The sequence below is a fragment of the Zonotrichia albicollis genome, chromosome 6, assembly GCF_047830755.1.
Source record: "Zonotrichia albicollis isolate bZonAlb1 chromosome 6, bZonAlb1.hap1, whole genome shotgun sequence".
Taxonomy (NCBI): domain Eukaryota; kingdom Metazoa; phylum Chordata; class Aves; order Passeriformes; family Passerellidae; genus Zonotrichia; species Zonotrichia albicollis.
In genome coordinates, this window is record NC_133824.1 from 10,066,489 (window position 1) to 10,081,335 (window position 14,847).

At 37.3% G+C, this 14,847-nt stretch overlaps 1 protein-coding gene across 3 annotated transcripts in view; it reads left to right on the forward strand.

Moving 5' to 3' along the window:
• The window catches only part of RPS6KA5 (ribosomal protein S6 kinase A5), a 66,395-nt gene that overhangs the window by 34,724 nt on the left and 16,824 nt on the right, over positions 1 to 14,847 (forward strand). For 2 of the 3 annotated variants that reach the window (XM_074542470.1, XM_014264486.3), the window contains exons 6-8: positions 2,696 to 2,779; positions 5,193 to 5,296; positions 13,833 to 13,983. In XM_074542470.1, coding sequence (XP_074398571.1) covers positions 2,696 to 2,779; positions 5,193 to 5,296; positions 13,833 to 13,983 — 339 coding nt within the window. Of the gene's footprint in view, positions 1 to 1,892; positions 2,021 to 2,695; positions 2,780 to 5,192; positions 5,297 to 13,832; positions 13,984 to 14,847 lie in introns of all 3 variants that reach the window. The other variant, XM_014264487.3, reaches the window with a different exon arrangement.

Below are 14,847 nucleotides of genomic sequence, written 5' to 3' on the forward strand. Positions count from 1 at the left end.
TAGTGACTGTTTCTCCATCAGTCAGGCCGTTCCTGTAGACATGGTGAATGTGATTAGTCTCTGCAGCAAAATGGAGTTTGATCCTTTTGGTTTTTGTTGCTGTTAATGTGCTTTTTTTTTTTATTTGTTGAAGGAGGTCATTAGATAACTGAAAGCATAAGACCTCTCTGTCTTTGAGGAGAAATGCTTTCTACATTTTCAGGTAGTTTCAAAGACAAAAAAATTCCTAAGCTCAAGTATTTGCAAGATGTGCATGTTCAGTGAGCATTCACCTGTAGGTAATCCAAGTTCAGTTGTTTTTTAACAATATCCTGTTTTGTCTTACATCTCATAACATGGAAGTGTTATTATATGTGGCTTTTAGAATTTGGATTTGTGTTATACAGTTGAATGAAATGTAAATTTGGAGGGTGCACAAAGTAAGACTTGGCTATGGTTTCAAAATGAACGTTGAAATACAGCTTACAGTGGCATTTTGTGACAGAATCACAGAGTGGAAGGGATTGCTGGAAGTCATCTTGCCCCATTCTTTGCACAAATACAGTCACCTAGAGCTGGTTGCCCAGAAGAGGCCTTTTGAACATCTCCAAGGAGGGATACTCCACAACCTTCATGGCCAGCCTGTGAGACACTGCTCAGGCACAGTAAAAAAGTGTTTCCTCCTCTGGTCCTGTCACTGGGCACCACTGAAAAGAGCATTGCTCCCTCTTTTTTTGCATGCTTTCCTCAGGCATTTTTGTACATTGATGAAATCTCCCTGGACTGTCAGGTTTGCCTCTTCAGGTGAAACAGTACCAGCTTTATCAGCCTTTTCTCATAGGTTCCCTTAATCATATTTATGGTTCTTTGCTGGATGCTCTCTGCTATATCTATGTCTCTCCTGTACCCAGGAGACCAGAAAATGACAGAAAATAAAACTGTTGTTGGAGATAACATTCTTTGAAAATTGTTGTAAACCCACGTGTAGTGCATGACAGCAGGAACTATTAGTGACTTCCTGGAAGAGGCATATTAACAGTGTGTGCCTAAAGAAACTTCATACTTTAAAACCTCAGTTTAAGTAACAGCTAGATGTAATTGATAAAGCTTGTAACTTAATAAACCACAGCATAAACAAAGGTTTCTGACAAAGAAGTATCTGGATTTTGACTTCAGCTGTTTTGAAGTCAGAACATTCTACAGCATCTTATGAAGGTGAATCTGTGTCAATCTATAGCTGAAGTCAGAGTGCTTTCAGACAGTTGTCTTGATATCTCACTTTGGCTGCATTATCTTTACTCTTTGGAGAGGTAGCAAGTGAAAAGAGCAGTTTATTTCTGTGTTTCCACTCCCCTTCCTTTTCCTTTCCACCCTTCTTCCTCCCTCCCTCCTACCCTCCCAGTTGAAGGAAAAAAGAACGGAGATTGAATAGGTTTAGATTCTCTGATGGAGGCTAGGAATTTCTGACATTTTTCTTTGTTTGTGCTTTCTATCACACTATATTTCTTGAAGATAACAGGTACTAGAAAAGATTATCAAACAGAAACAATAGTTGTGTCAAAAGAAAGTGGAATCATGAAAAGCTCATTATTATATGGTTTTGTCTCAGAAAATTAATATTTCAAGTTAATACTTAAACAAAATGAGGCCTTTTAACTATTCTGAGCTCAGAATTTTACCCCAAAAAACCAGTCACAGTATATGTATTTTAAGAAATACAGTTTAATAATATGCTGCTGGACTGTTTAATTTTTATGCCTTAGGGTAGCACAGAGCACTATTTTTACTTTTAGAAGCTTCTTCTCATTAGTGTAGTCTCTTATATAGCACCTGTTTTAAACTCCAAACCTGAATCTACAAATGTAAAACCTGACTTTTGAAATATTTGCTTTTTTGAACACTCTTCTTTAAAGGACCTATCAGGATCTCTCCCCAAAATGCTAGAAGCATGAAGGATAAGGGAGGAACAATGTTGCATGGCCCAAACACATGTGCTTTCGTCATTAGCAAGGTACAGCATGACCTCATGTTGACCTCAAAGGTAAATGGCTACCAGGGAACAATTATACATGCCTGTGAAAGCAGCTTAGTTTTGAACAAGAGAATAATTCAGTGTATAGAATAAAATTAAATTTGCAACACTGTCTACCTTTCCCCTTCTCTGTCTTGTCTCTCTCCAAGTCTCTTCTTGAGAGAATGTTGTTTCTTATATATGTGTTTGTTGCGAGAGAAAACAACTTTTCTAGAGGTCATAATGAATTCCTAAATATGGGGAACTCAAAGGATCTTGTATCCAATTTAGTCAAATTGTACATCTTACAAGTAATTCCCTTTTTAATGAAAAGTTTCATTTGTTATCTAGAGTATTGGTATTGCAGCCTTCAAAATGTATATCTGTGTTAGTTGGGGAATCTTGCCAAGTTCCGAAACGTGTAGATCATTTAGACTTATGGGAGAGTTTTTCTAAATAATAGTAGATTAATTTTTTTGTGCTTATCTTAGACTGCAACACAAACTTATGACATTTTATTTTTTCATAGAAGACAATATTCTGTAGCATTATGTGATACGTCACTACAAATGATGGAATATTATTTAGCTAGCAGTTCTGAGCTATTTGGAGAAGAATTGCTGCCAGCATCTCGGAACTGTTAGCCATATCTATCCCATATTATTTGTATAATATAATTGTTTGATGTAATTCTTTTTTTCCTAGAATGAGAGAGCATATTCCTTCTGTGGAACAATAGAATATATGGCTCCAGATATTGTAAGAGGGGGAGACGCAGGACATGATAAGGTATGCTCTAAGTTTATTACTGAAAATAAACTAATTCTTCAGTCAACATATTGCTCATCTTCAGGGGTTTTTGTAAAATATGACATGTTATTTATGTATGTGTTATTTAAGGTTGTCCTAAGATAGATTGTTTCCTGTGTCTTCAATTGTGTTGATGTGTTTTGCTCTTCTGATCTGAAGTAAAAGGCATATTTATAAAGATATTGAGGCTTATTTGTGTTCTGTTCAAAATTTGTTCTAAATATGCCGTGGGACAATAAACTTAGTTAACACTTTTTTGCCTTTGCATAAAAAACTAGTTCAGAGTGGAAAATGGTTTGTGGCTAATTCTGATATACATTTTAAACTGGATATTATAGAAATCTGTTGTATTTATTGAGGTATGGGATAGGTCACTAATGTTATAAGTATTCTCATATTGTAAAATTGTGTGACTTGTGACTCAAGTTTTATTGCACAATAAAGTGTCAGTAAGTGATAGAAAAGATCAAGACAGCAATAATTAACAGATGATTTTTGAAACAAAAAAACCTTCTCTCTAAAATAATTCTGCAATATTCCTAGGTAACTCATTGCTCACTATAATGGGAAGTTTTGGAGACTGTTTAATCTCTGGGGTTTTTTGCTGTAGACTGAGTTGAGTTGTCTTTGTTGTGGATCATGGAATGTTGTTGATTGTGGTTCCTTTTATAGCAGCCCTGTGTAAGAACTGGAAGAGTCTGACTTTTGCCTGAGAAAGTTCTTTGTTTTCCTTCTCTGTGCATTCTGTGTCTCTTTTGGTCTGAGTTTACCTTCAGTTAGGGAGCACTGTAGTGGGCACAGCTGGGATCTGGCAGTTTGAAGTAGAGCAGAATAACCTTTCTGATTATTCTACTACAGATAAAATAGAGTGTGGTTTTTCTTTTCACTTAGTCATTGTCTCACAATAGTGAGAATTCTCTGCCTTGAATTCCACTATAACCTCTTTGTCTTTTTCTACTGTACTGCTTGCCCAGTTGCTATTAAAAATGGAATTTAAAAAACTTACAAATTGAAGCTCTTTCCTGCACTCTCTTATTTAGTCATGCCACCTCCAGAGCATCTCTCCAATTTCCCAGTCACCTTGAATTATGATTCTGGCTTCTCAGAGCTTAAAAATTCAGTCTTGTTGCTGACTTAAAGAGGAAACTCTGTTCTGTTATCTTTGGTTCTGTCTGATACTTTCATCAGATGTCGTGCAGAGTCATACAGTATTCTATAAGGAGTAACTTCTGTGTTTGATGGCAACTGTTTGCTGATCAATGGGGAGATATTGCAGTTATGTATGTTATGTTAGTTGTTTACACCACACATTCACTACCTTACCATTGGCAATGTCATGTAGGGTAATTTTAGAAGATTTTTAGTGTATTTCATACCTACTGCATATCTAACAACTCAAAGACCTTACCAAAAAAGAAAACGAGATTGCTTTAGTATGCTGTGCTCTCATTAAGCAATATTTATCATCTATAATCTCTTCTAGATTATTGCAGTGTTTGTCATAAGGACTTACTCTAGTATTTCAGTATTTATTTTTTTAAGTTGAATTTCTGATTCTGCAGATTCTCATTTTCTTTTGGAAAAACACATGCCAAGAAGAAATTCTTTGGTATTTTCTCTGAGAATTATTTATTTGCAAAGATAATCAGTAACAGTACAGAAACTTCAGCAAGTAGTTCTTCTAGATACTCTTGGCTGAATATATAAGACATCACTTTCTGTGTATTTTGAAGCAAATCCAAGTAAAATATGTGAACAAATTGTTAGGATTTCACTAGTTGTCTTCCTGTATTGTATTAATATTGCCAATGTAAGTCAAGCAGAAGTTTCATTGATTTTCAGATTGTCCTTCATGGCAGAGTGTTGGAACAAGGTAGAATTTAAGGTCCCTTCCAATCCAAACCATTCTATGATTTCATAGCATTTTCAGGTGCCTGGATTAACTATGGACTGTGATCTTAAATTCTGCTTTTTGAACGTTCCTTAATTTCATTCTCAAGCTCATAAAACTTCAAGTTCCACTGCTTCTTAGCAAGCCTTAGGTTCCTCTGTTATTTTGAGTGTGTATTAGAATTCATATCACATCGCAGTGGTAAAAATCAAAATTAATTCTGTTGGGAAAACAAAAGAAAATTTAGTAGTTAGTAGAAAGCTTGAGAAATTAGTTGAAGAAGCTAAATGGAGAGACTTCAGTATAAAATTAATTTATCACAGAAAATACCTTCAGCCAGTACCACAGTTGTTTATGCTTCTTGTTGTATCCCATTTTGCCTTTGTATTTGTATATAGGTAGGTTCTTCCTATGCTTTCTATGTGGATTGTTCTGTTCCTTCTTTTGTTAACAATTTTCCTTCAGTGTATCATAACATACATAATTACTGTTGTTCTCTAGGCTGTTGATTGGTGGAGTGTTGGTGTTCTTATGTATGAATTATTAACTGGAGCATCACCATTTACAGTCGATGGAGAGAAGAATTCCCAAGCAGAGATTTCTAGGTAAGATTCAAAACAGTGAAGTATATGTGCTTGCTAACAGATGATTCTTATGCCATAATGTATGTTTTGTGAGAGTTTGTTAATTTAAAATTTAGGAAGAAAGTGCTGCCATGGTAACATTTTGTGTGCTCTAGTTCTGTTCACTGGAATGACATTGGAAAGTAGATAGCTTTTATTAGCTAGTAGAATTGACTTTACAAAAGGCCTGTTTTGTTTAAACTACAGTGGAGCCACAGCCTTGTAGATACTTAGCCCTGTTGCATGTTTACTGTTGAAAAGGAACTCAAATGAAATACCAAAGTATATGTAAATAGAATTATCACATTCCAGATCTTAATACATTAGAGATATCTTTAGCTAGTGATACTTTATCAGCTCTTGCTAGGTTGTTCTGGCAGGCTGCACATTCAAAGTGTCAGAACGTACCCAACTCCCACCTTTTTCTTACAAATTATGTTAATTTTATTAGTGTGTAGCATGAAATAAAGATCTTTTCTGGCCCATTTGCCTATCTGAGGAGAAATGGATGTGATACTTACAGAAATGAAATAAACTATACCATTTTTATCTTTTGCATATAAACTTGTTGTTACATTCAGTAATCTCCACACTTTAAAGGTTTGTTTTCAGTACCTGTGTAAAAGCACTGGAGCATTTTTAAAAGACAAAGCAATAAGCTTCTCCAAAGCATGTTACTGAAATCTCCCCCAAAACAAAAGTTTCCTTTTATTGGATTTCTTCCTATTGGAGCAGGAAGTTGAGGTCTTAAATTGCTCAAATTACTAACTGCTGTCAAAATGAGCTTGTAAGTCCAGTCCCCAAACTAAGAAGTCTTGCTTCTCTTGGAAGGTATTGTCCTGGTTCTGACCCTCACCTGAAATCACTTGATATTTAAGGTTGTAATGGATGGTAGAATATACCTCAATTGTTTAGACAACTTATTTTACTTATGTTATAAATTCAGGCAATTTCTTGGGAGATTAAAGCCTGTTTATTGGTTTTTACTTCTCTACCACAGCAAACAGGAAACTTGGACGGTCAGTAGAAAAAATACAGGGGAGGGAGGAGTTCATTAATGAAAGAAAATTCAGGACTTCACCTGCTTGGTTATTATATTGCAGTTAAAACTTCAGTTATCTCTTTCTGCCCTATTTAAGGTTAGAAGTTTGCTTGACTGATTACTTATGCCGTGGCTGAATTTGGTAATTTTGATTCCCAAGATTTACTAGCTGGGACTCTGAAGGGGTAACAACTTTTTTTTTTTTTTAGAGAGAGCCTTAAACTGAACTGTACAGATATTGTTTCCCAAAAAATGGGAAACTTTTTAGTTGTGTATCCTACAGGACTTGACTTTCTATTGGTAGGCTCTTTGGTGCTTTTTAAGATAATAATATTTCTGATAATTTGAATGGCTACATGGTTGTTAACATCTGTGCTCTGACAGCTAATTACTTTCTTTAGTTGTGGCAAGTTTACTGTGTTGCTCTTCAGTCTGTGTTCTGGTGGATGTTTATGCTATGCATGTACAGACAGTCCTATGGTATTTCAGTTTTTATTTTGATAAATTTAGAAGCTAAATTCTTACAGTTTCCTATAGTGAAGATGTTCCCTAGTCTTCCTGTTTCCTGAAAAAGCCTTTTCTTAACTTAGCTTCTGTTGTTCTTTCTTACATATGGACAATTTATTCATGTTGATGCTTCAAGCAGATCTTGGTTAACGAAAGGGATAATTTACCATCTGAACAAAAAAATACTTCTTCCTTTTTCTTGGGTTCCTCTTGTTGATGCCAGTGCTGGTCTGATAGATCTAACTCCTTTTCTTCTTCTGTCACTTTCAACTGCTGACTATCTGGTTTGTAGTTCTTCCTTCCAGCTATATAGCTGAAATCTTCTTACTCCCGGTTAGGTGATTGCATTTCAGACTAGATTTCATGTCTTTTGTGTTACTCCTATACTCATAAGACGCAGTGGTTTATAAATCCTTTCCACTGATAGCAATTTCTTTTTCGGATCATTTCAGTGTTATGTGTCTGCAGTTTATGTCATGAATGTTATGATCCTTTTAAGAATATGTGAGAGCATTGCTGCTGCCCTGAGCTGTGTGGAACCTTCTGGGCTATGGTGACTGCTGCATGCCTTGGGGAACAGGAGTGTGTTTGGAGCTTTGCCTGAGGGCAGCGAAGAGCAGGCAAACAGAAACCAAGTAGTGACAGCTGCCCCGATAATGAAATTACTGGCACAGAGATAGGGGTTGGTACAAACTTCTTTCTTGATAGCAAGGTTGTTCTAACCAGAAATTACATGGGTTAACCTAAATATGCTTAAACTTGCCAATTGCAGCAGACTTTGTGAGCAAGTAAAAAAATGAATTCCCTATCTGTTGAAAGCATGGTTTTATTTTTCTGAGTTTAAGGGGGAAAAAAAAGTCATCTTTTAAATGGATCCAGGTCCTTCTTTTATTTTACCTAGGTAGGAAGTAATCTTAGATATTTTTAGATAATTTTACTCCCTCATGTGGCCCAATGGTTGTGTGGTGTTAAATTTGAGAATGAAACTTTGTTCTAAAATATCTCTCCAAGGGAGAGTTCTATTCTTGTGTTGGAAACAGTGTATAGTTTCTATTTTTTTTCTCTTTCTGATGAGAAATTGTGTTGTTCTTCTATAATAATCTTTTTGGCAACACTGTAGACTTCTTTCATGGAAAATGCAAGTTAAGTAAGTGCAAATGTTGCCTTTTATCACTCTCTGAAGGCTTCTCATTCACATGCTTTGTGTATGGGTTACTAAACTCAATTAAATAAAAAAAGTCACATAACTTCTCCAATATCTCTCCTTTTCTAGTGTGCCCTCTCCCCTTTCTTTTTCCTTGTTCCTGAATTTTCCTTTCATTTTTGAGAATTCTGAACTTTTACTGCTGCAGAGCCAGAGATAAGAGCCATCCTGCAAAAGCATAGGCAAGGGCTGGGACTGACCACACAGCCAGTGCTTTCACTTTGACTACGAGTAGTTTGTAGTGCTGAATTGAAAGACAGACAAATCCATTTTAGGGAGCTGACTTTTGAGGGTCCTGTCATGTAGAGGATATAAAATGAGCAGGAAAGTTTTGGAGTACTAGCTTTACTAGTTAGTACTGGTACTAACTGCAACTGTGCAGCAGTTTAAAAATAATCTTACCAGCTTTAGGATTATGAAAAGATAGAAACATTTTTAAAATGCATAAATTCATCTATAAAATAATCTATAGAAGCATATGATGCCATATTAGCATACTAACGCCAGTAGCAGCCTGTGGTCTTTATTTGACATAGTTGGTTAGACTTTATTTAAACTTCATGGAGGACAGCTGAAATCTGGCAATCTGTTGGATGGTGTGGAGATACTTCATCCATGATCCTGCAAGAAACCTTTTCTTCACAGAGCTGTTGGGAGGACACCTAACAGCTGTGTACTGGGATGTCCTTCTTTATTGATTTCCTTCTTAAATCAGTGACTCACTCTAGTGATTGCTGGATCTTTTAAAGGATGGAACAGCATTAAATCCAGCTTCTAATTTGCATGATTTCTTCTAGGTATTTGTCCTAGAGCTTTTAGCTGCCTATCTATAAGGTAAAGCATTTTTATGTTTAGATGCACGTCAGAGTGCATGAATGAGTTTGCCTATAGATTTATTCAACCATTCAGTAAAGCAGATGGTTTAAGGAAGTTTTAGGTATTGTAGCACAGTTTCTGACTTGTGTAGGGCCACGGTTATGCATACATATCTGACTGCTCCAAGATGGAACAGAGGAACAAGAGAGTTCAGTTCAGAACAAGAGGTGACAGGGTCATTCTCAAGTATGAGGGTGAAAACTCTGCTTTAGAAGTCTTGTACATTTGCCCTTTAACAGGGTTACAGCTTGGGATTGCTTTCTCTTATTCCCTGTACATCCAGATGGATATGTATCTTTTTGATGGTGCTTATAACATAATGTCTCAATTTAGAGACAAGTTTAGGAGAAAACACTCTGGAACGAGTTGTTTCCCCTAAAAAGGGTTCCAACAATCCCTTTCCACCAATAGGAAATGTGTACTAGTGGATGAAAGTGAAAAAGCCTTTTCCAATGGTTATTTGACAGAATTCCCACAAGGCACAGGAAAAAGTAAATAAATGCTAAAGATAAAACTGTCAGACCTTACCCCTCTCCCCCCTGCAGTGAAACAAAAACCCAGAATGCCAGGGAAAGAAGGAAAAAACCAAAACACAAAAACCCACCACATGGTAGGTAGAAGATAGTGGCTCCTCTCTCAGGGGAAAAAACCCAGAAAACTGAACAGGAGATTCAAACAGCAGTTTGGGCAAATAGATGAGAAGTCTTTGATGTTGGTCCCTTCTTCACAGCAGATGAAGCAGGTGGGGCTGGTGTGCTCTCTCTTACCAGCTCTGCTTTTTCTGTAGGGCCAAGATGGAGCGTCCCCTCTACTCCCGCTGGTCCTGACCAACTCCTGTCTTGCAGGTCCCTTTTTTTCTGGTCTCACAATTAAACAAACTGTCCAGTTAATGAAAGAAAAGTTGCTGAAGGATTGCTACTGCAGCTTCTCCAAGGCTGGGAAAAGGGGAAAAAAACTTCTTGGCTGGGCTAACAAAAAAATCAAGCTAGCCAAGCAAAAAACCACTCCCTCAGCAGCCTGGGCACCTGGGGAGTGAGGCTTTGAAAAAAATCTGCCAAGGAGCCCAAGGTTCAGCCCCCCACCCTGACCCCCACCTTAAACATACAACACCCATTTTTGGGCATAAAGCAGAGGGTCAGGGAATAGACTGTCATCATAAGACATGCAATTCTCAAGGTAGAATTAGATTGGGCATCTCCTTCTCTTCCTTAATATCCATTAGTGTCCTTTGCATTATCATATGTGTTCTTGGTCTGTAGTTTTTATGGGGAAAACTCATCAGAGGCCAAGTTCCTGAAAAACAATACCAGTGAGGTTGCTCCTAGTTCTGCATACTCTGCCATAGAGATGGGTGAGATGGAAATGATTCATGTAGAGTTAAACTTCTTGACATATGCAAGGGGTGGTTTCTCTGAGTGTTCAGTACAGCCAGAGTTCTCTCATCAGCAGGGTAATCTCAGCTTGCCCCAGCTCAGAGGGCTTATACCAGGCCAGGAAAAGCAATAAATACAGCAGAGTATTCCTTCAACTTTCCCAATTGCCACTTGGGATACTTAATTCTTCCTGCTTGTCTGTTACTGGATCACTGCCATAAACAATGTGGACAACCCCATAAACATGAAATGTACAAAAGGATGGTAGTGATTGAGAAAAGGAAAGGATTATTAATGCTTAAGGCCATGGCTTCTTTACAGAAGCACACACATTCCAAAAAGGATTTTGATACATGCAGCTTCCTTCCTCTGAACACTGTATGGGCTACTGTTAGAGCCTTGAGTAACCTTCAGTACAGCACTTCAGCAATGCTGAACTAGTGAAACCAGACTCTCTTCACTTGATCAAGCTGCTTCACAAATTTCTGCTCTCTCACATATTGATCCAATCTGGTCTTTCTTTTCTGGCAGCTTGATTTCCATCCTAATAATTGCAGCTTCACATACTTCAATTCCATGATAATTTTATGTGGTTCCTGGAACTTCTAAAGAAGGTAGCTTTGGTCTTCACTACTTCTGTAATATGGTTCTGTGAACCAATCCAGAGCGCCATCAGTGTTTTCCAGTATCAGTCAACCTCAAAAGTATTTTTGAATTAAAGCCACTGGCAATTTATGTGAATCTCCTTGTAATGGAACATGGGAAAATGCTGCCTTTTCTGCAGAGGGTTCTTGGCTGGTCAAGAGCTGGAAGATACTTCTCAATGTAAAACTTACTGTACATCTGTTGGAAATACAGTACAGCAGAGAGGAAACAGTTTAGGAGGTTCCTGGAGTGTGTGGAAGAGAATTTGCTCTAGAATTTGGTTACTAAGGACATCCCAGGGTTTCAATCTCATTGCTTTAGAAATCAATTTCAAAAAATACAGATTGGAGGGATTTTCCTCCCTTCTGAGAGCCTAAAGAGAACTTGTTGTTTTCCAGAATCTTTGTTACATAACTTTCGGATTTCTTTTTGATCAGAAAAGTTGATAAAGAAGCTTCTTCACACTTATGTAAATGCAGTGATTTTCAAACTGTGAAAACATTGGCCCTCCTGTAAGTAAAGTAATTTTTCTATCAAGGTGTCCTGTCTTCTGTCTTTACAACAGGAAGGTTTTCTTACTTCCTTACCTACTTCCCCTTTCTGAAACTGAGTGATTTCAGAAAAGACTGAGTCTTTTCTTACGCTGCAGGAGTGGTGGAGAAGTATACTCTGTTTAGTGATGTTTAAATTTGGTATTAACATCCCTAATTAAAAAATCAGTTGATAATATTGTGCTTTCTTCTCCAGTTCTGTAACATGAAATGTGTCCAGAAATTGAAGAGAAGTTTTATGGTTGCTGTTACTTCTGCTGGCAGAAAGGCTGTGATTTAGACCCTTACTGGCAGATATATATCATTTAAAAAAAACAATCCTAGACCTTTACACCACCTTAAATCTCAGACTGTGTTTTCCTAACTCCTTTCAGCAAGGAGATACTACTTAAACCAAGAGGTTAGCTTACTTTGTCTTTTTGTTTGCTTGAAATTGGATAGTATGTCTGTAGAAGCTACCCCTGGGATATGCACATTTTGAACTTGGTTTTGCTCTTCCACACTGCCAGAACAGGATTATTTAGGAAGCAATCTGTTTGCATCTATTTTTGGACTAATCCAAGAAGCTAGACATTTCAAGATAAAAATTTTCTCATGGGATAACTGACTCTAAGGATGTGTCATGCAGTAACTCTGAACAAAATTTAGGAATGTCCTGCAGCGATCAACTTAAGCTCTGGCAGAAACATACAATAGTTGAGATCTGACTATTGCCACAAATTCATGTCATTTCAGCCTCAGTCTCTCATGGCTTCAAAACCTTTCAGTTTGTGTTTAGTGGAGGCACTGTAAGCCCTACTATGAGGTCACCACAGTGAGAGTATGCATCAGACTATGTAGACGCCAAGCTGTACCTGAGCCAGCAATGTGGCCTTGTGGCAAGGCAGCAAATGGGATCCTGGGCTGCATTACACAAAGTGTCATCAGCTTAGGGATATGATCCTTCCTCTCTACTCAGCACTGCTGAGGCCACATCTGGAGTCCTGGTTCCACTTCTGCTCTCTCCAGTGCCGGAGAGTGACATATTGGGCATATTGGAGAGAGTCCAGCAAAGGGCTGATGACAATGAGGAAAGGCTGAGAAGGCTGTCACTCTTCCACCTGGAGAAGGGAAGGCTTAGGGACACCTTGTCGATGTGCAGAAATGCCTGAAGAGAGTGTGCAAAGACGAGGGAACCAGGCTCTTTCAGTGGTGTTTGCTGACAGGACCAGAGATAGGGCCCACAAACTGAAACACAGGAGGTTCCCTCTGAGCACTAGGAAGCACCTTTTTACTGCAAGTGTGACCGAATACTGACACAGGCTTCCCAAAAGAGGGGGTGAAATCTCTCTCCTTAGGGATACTCAAAGAGTTTCTGGCCATGGTGGTGAACAGCTGGCTCTAGGTAACTGTTTGAGCAGGGGGAGTTGGACCAGATGACCTCCAGAGATCATTCCCAACCTCAACTCTTCTGTGATTCTGTATGCTGAAAGGTTTTTTGTGTCTCTATTTTAAACATCTTCATGTGTCTTTGGATGGGTTACTTTCCTTTAGGGTCCTTTGCTTCAGTATTTGGATTTGGAGTAACTAAAGGAAAGCTTTCCTACCTGTTTGTATAGAACTGTGGGGGACTGCAGATATAAAAGATAGGAATTGAAATGTGATTCTACTTAGGCTTCCAAGGTTTTGACTTCCATTGGCACAACGTGATAGTTTCTAGTTCTTGTATTGAAAAAGTGGTGAGGTCTCTGTTTACTTTACCATTTTGAGGGAAGCACTGCCCAGCTCCCTTGAGTCATCTTTTCAGTAAGCTTTTTATAAAACTTTCTATAAAACACATTCTATCTCTGATTGGTCTTATTACTGTTCTCTAAAACTTTTCCAGTTATAGTGCCTTCATTTGAGAAAAGGGCATGAGCACTGCACATGACACAGAGGGTGAAGGCAATCCTCCAATGGCCCAAACACTTTTTTTTTTTTAATTTATTTTCTAATACATTTTAATGTTAGAAATTTTTTTTTTCTACTATTAGTCATCGAGTTGATTTCTTTGTGGAGCTATCTGTTTCAACCATGTGATTTCTTTTGAATAGTAAACTCAGTATGTGAAATGAGGATTGTTCTCTTTTGTGTATTGAGTTGCATAATTTATCTCTTCAGATGTTCTGTTTCATGTCCACAATTCCTTAAACCTTTAAAAATTTGGTTTCATGATTTTCATCCTCCTGCTTTTGGGTACAATAGAAGTTTAAGTGAAATGTTAATACTTCCATTAGTATGGTAACGCTTTAACTTCAACATTTTAAGTAACTTCCACATTGTTATTTTGTTTGTTTTAAAGGAGAATATTAAAAAGTGAACCACCTTATCCACAAGAAATGAGTGCTCTGTCTAAGGATATAATTCAGCGTCTTTTAATGAAAGACCCCAAGAAGAGGCTTGGTTGTGGTCCCACTGATGCTGATGAAATCAAACAGCATCCCTTTTTCCAGGTAGAGCAAACAACCAAACTCACCAGATCCCACTTATTCTGAATTAGTGCCTGTGAAATCAAAGTCTAAGGAAATTGTTGTTCTGTTAACAGAACAACTTAAAGACCTATTAGTTGCATGATTAATTGTATTGAAGTTAATAAAAATATCCTTGTGTTTGTATGTATGGATTTTGTGTGTATTAGAAGGGCATGCTAGGTTTTTAATATATTCGTCTGTATCTATCAGTTACTTGAAGCTAAAGGAAGCACTGCTGAAATCAGAAGGCTTAATGTAAAACACTGAAATTGTGTTGTGTTGTCTGTTGGGTTTTTGTTTGAAAGGATTTTTTAAAAGATTGGCACTAGAATTATTAGTAAAAATTTTAATATTAATAAAATTCACCAAACTCCTCTATTTACCTTGGCCTAATTGAATCTTTAGTCTTGTTCAGTAAATTTTAATTTTGTTCAGATTTCAGTGTATTAACATTTGCTTTCAAACCGTGATGAAGATTGGATTTGCATACAATATCTGTATTAAATGTGGTTAAAATTGGGTGATTTCTTTGAAAAAACAAATAATGTATTTATGGTGCTTCTGAAGCTAAGTAGAGTTAAACAGAGTTAAGCTTCCTTAATTTACTGTTTGTTTTGGGAGATGCATTTTGCCCGTCATGTAATACTTTCTATTCTTTACTTAATTTCAGTTCCACTCCTTTACAGTAACAGGGTGGTTTGCTCGTATCTGCTATTTCTATGCTTCCTCTTTCTAGTCATGCCTGCAAATAAGAATTTGGAGGTTTATGCACTCAGGGCTCTGAAAGCTGACATCAGTAATAAAGCATAGAAATTGGTAATGAAAACTTGAAGATACTACATGCAT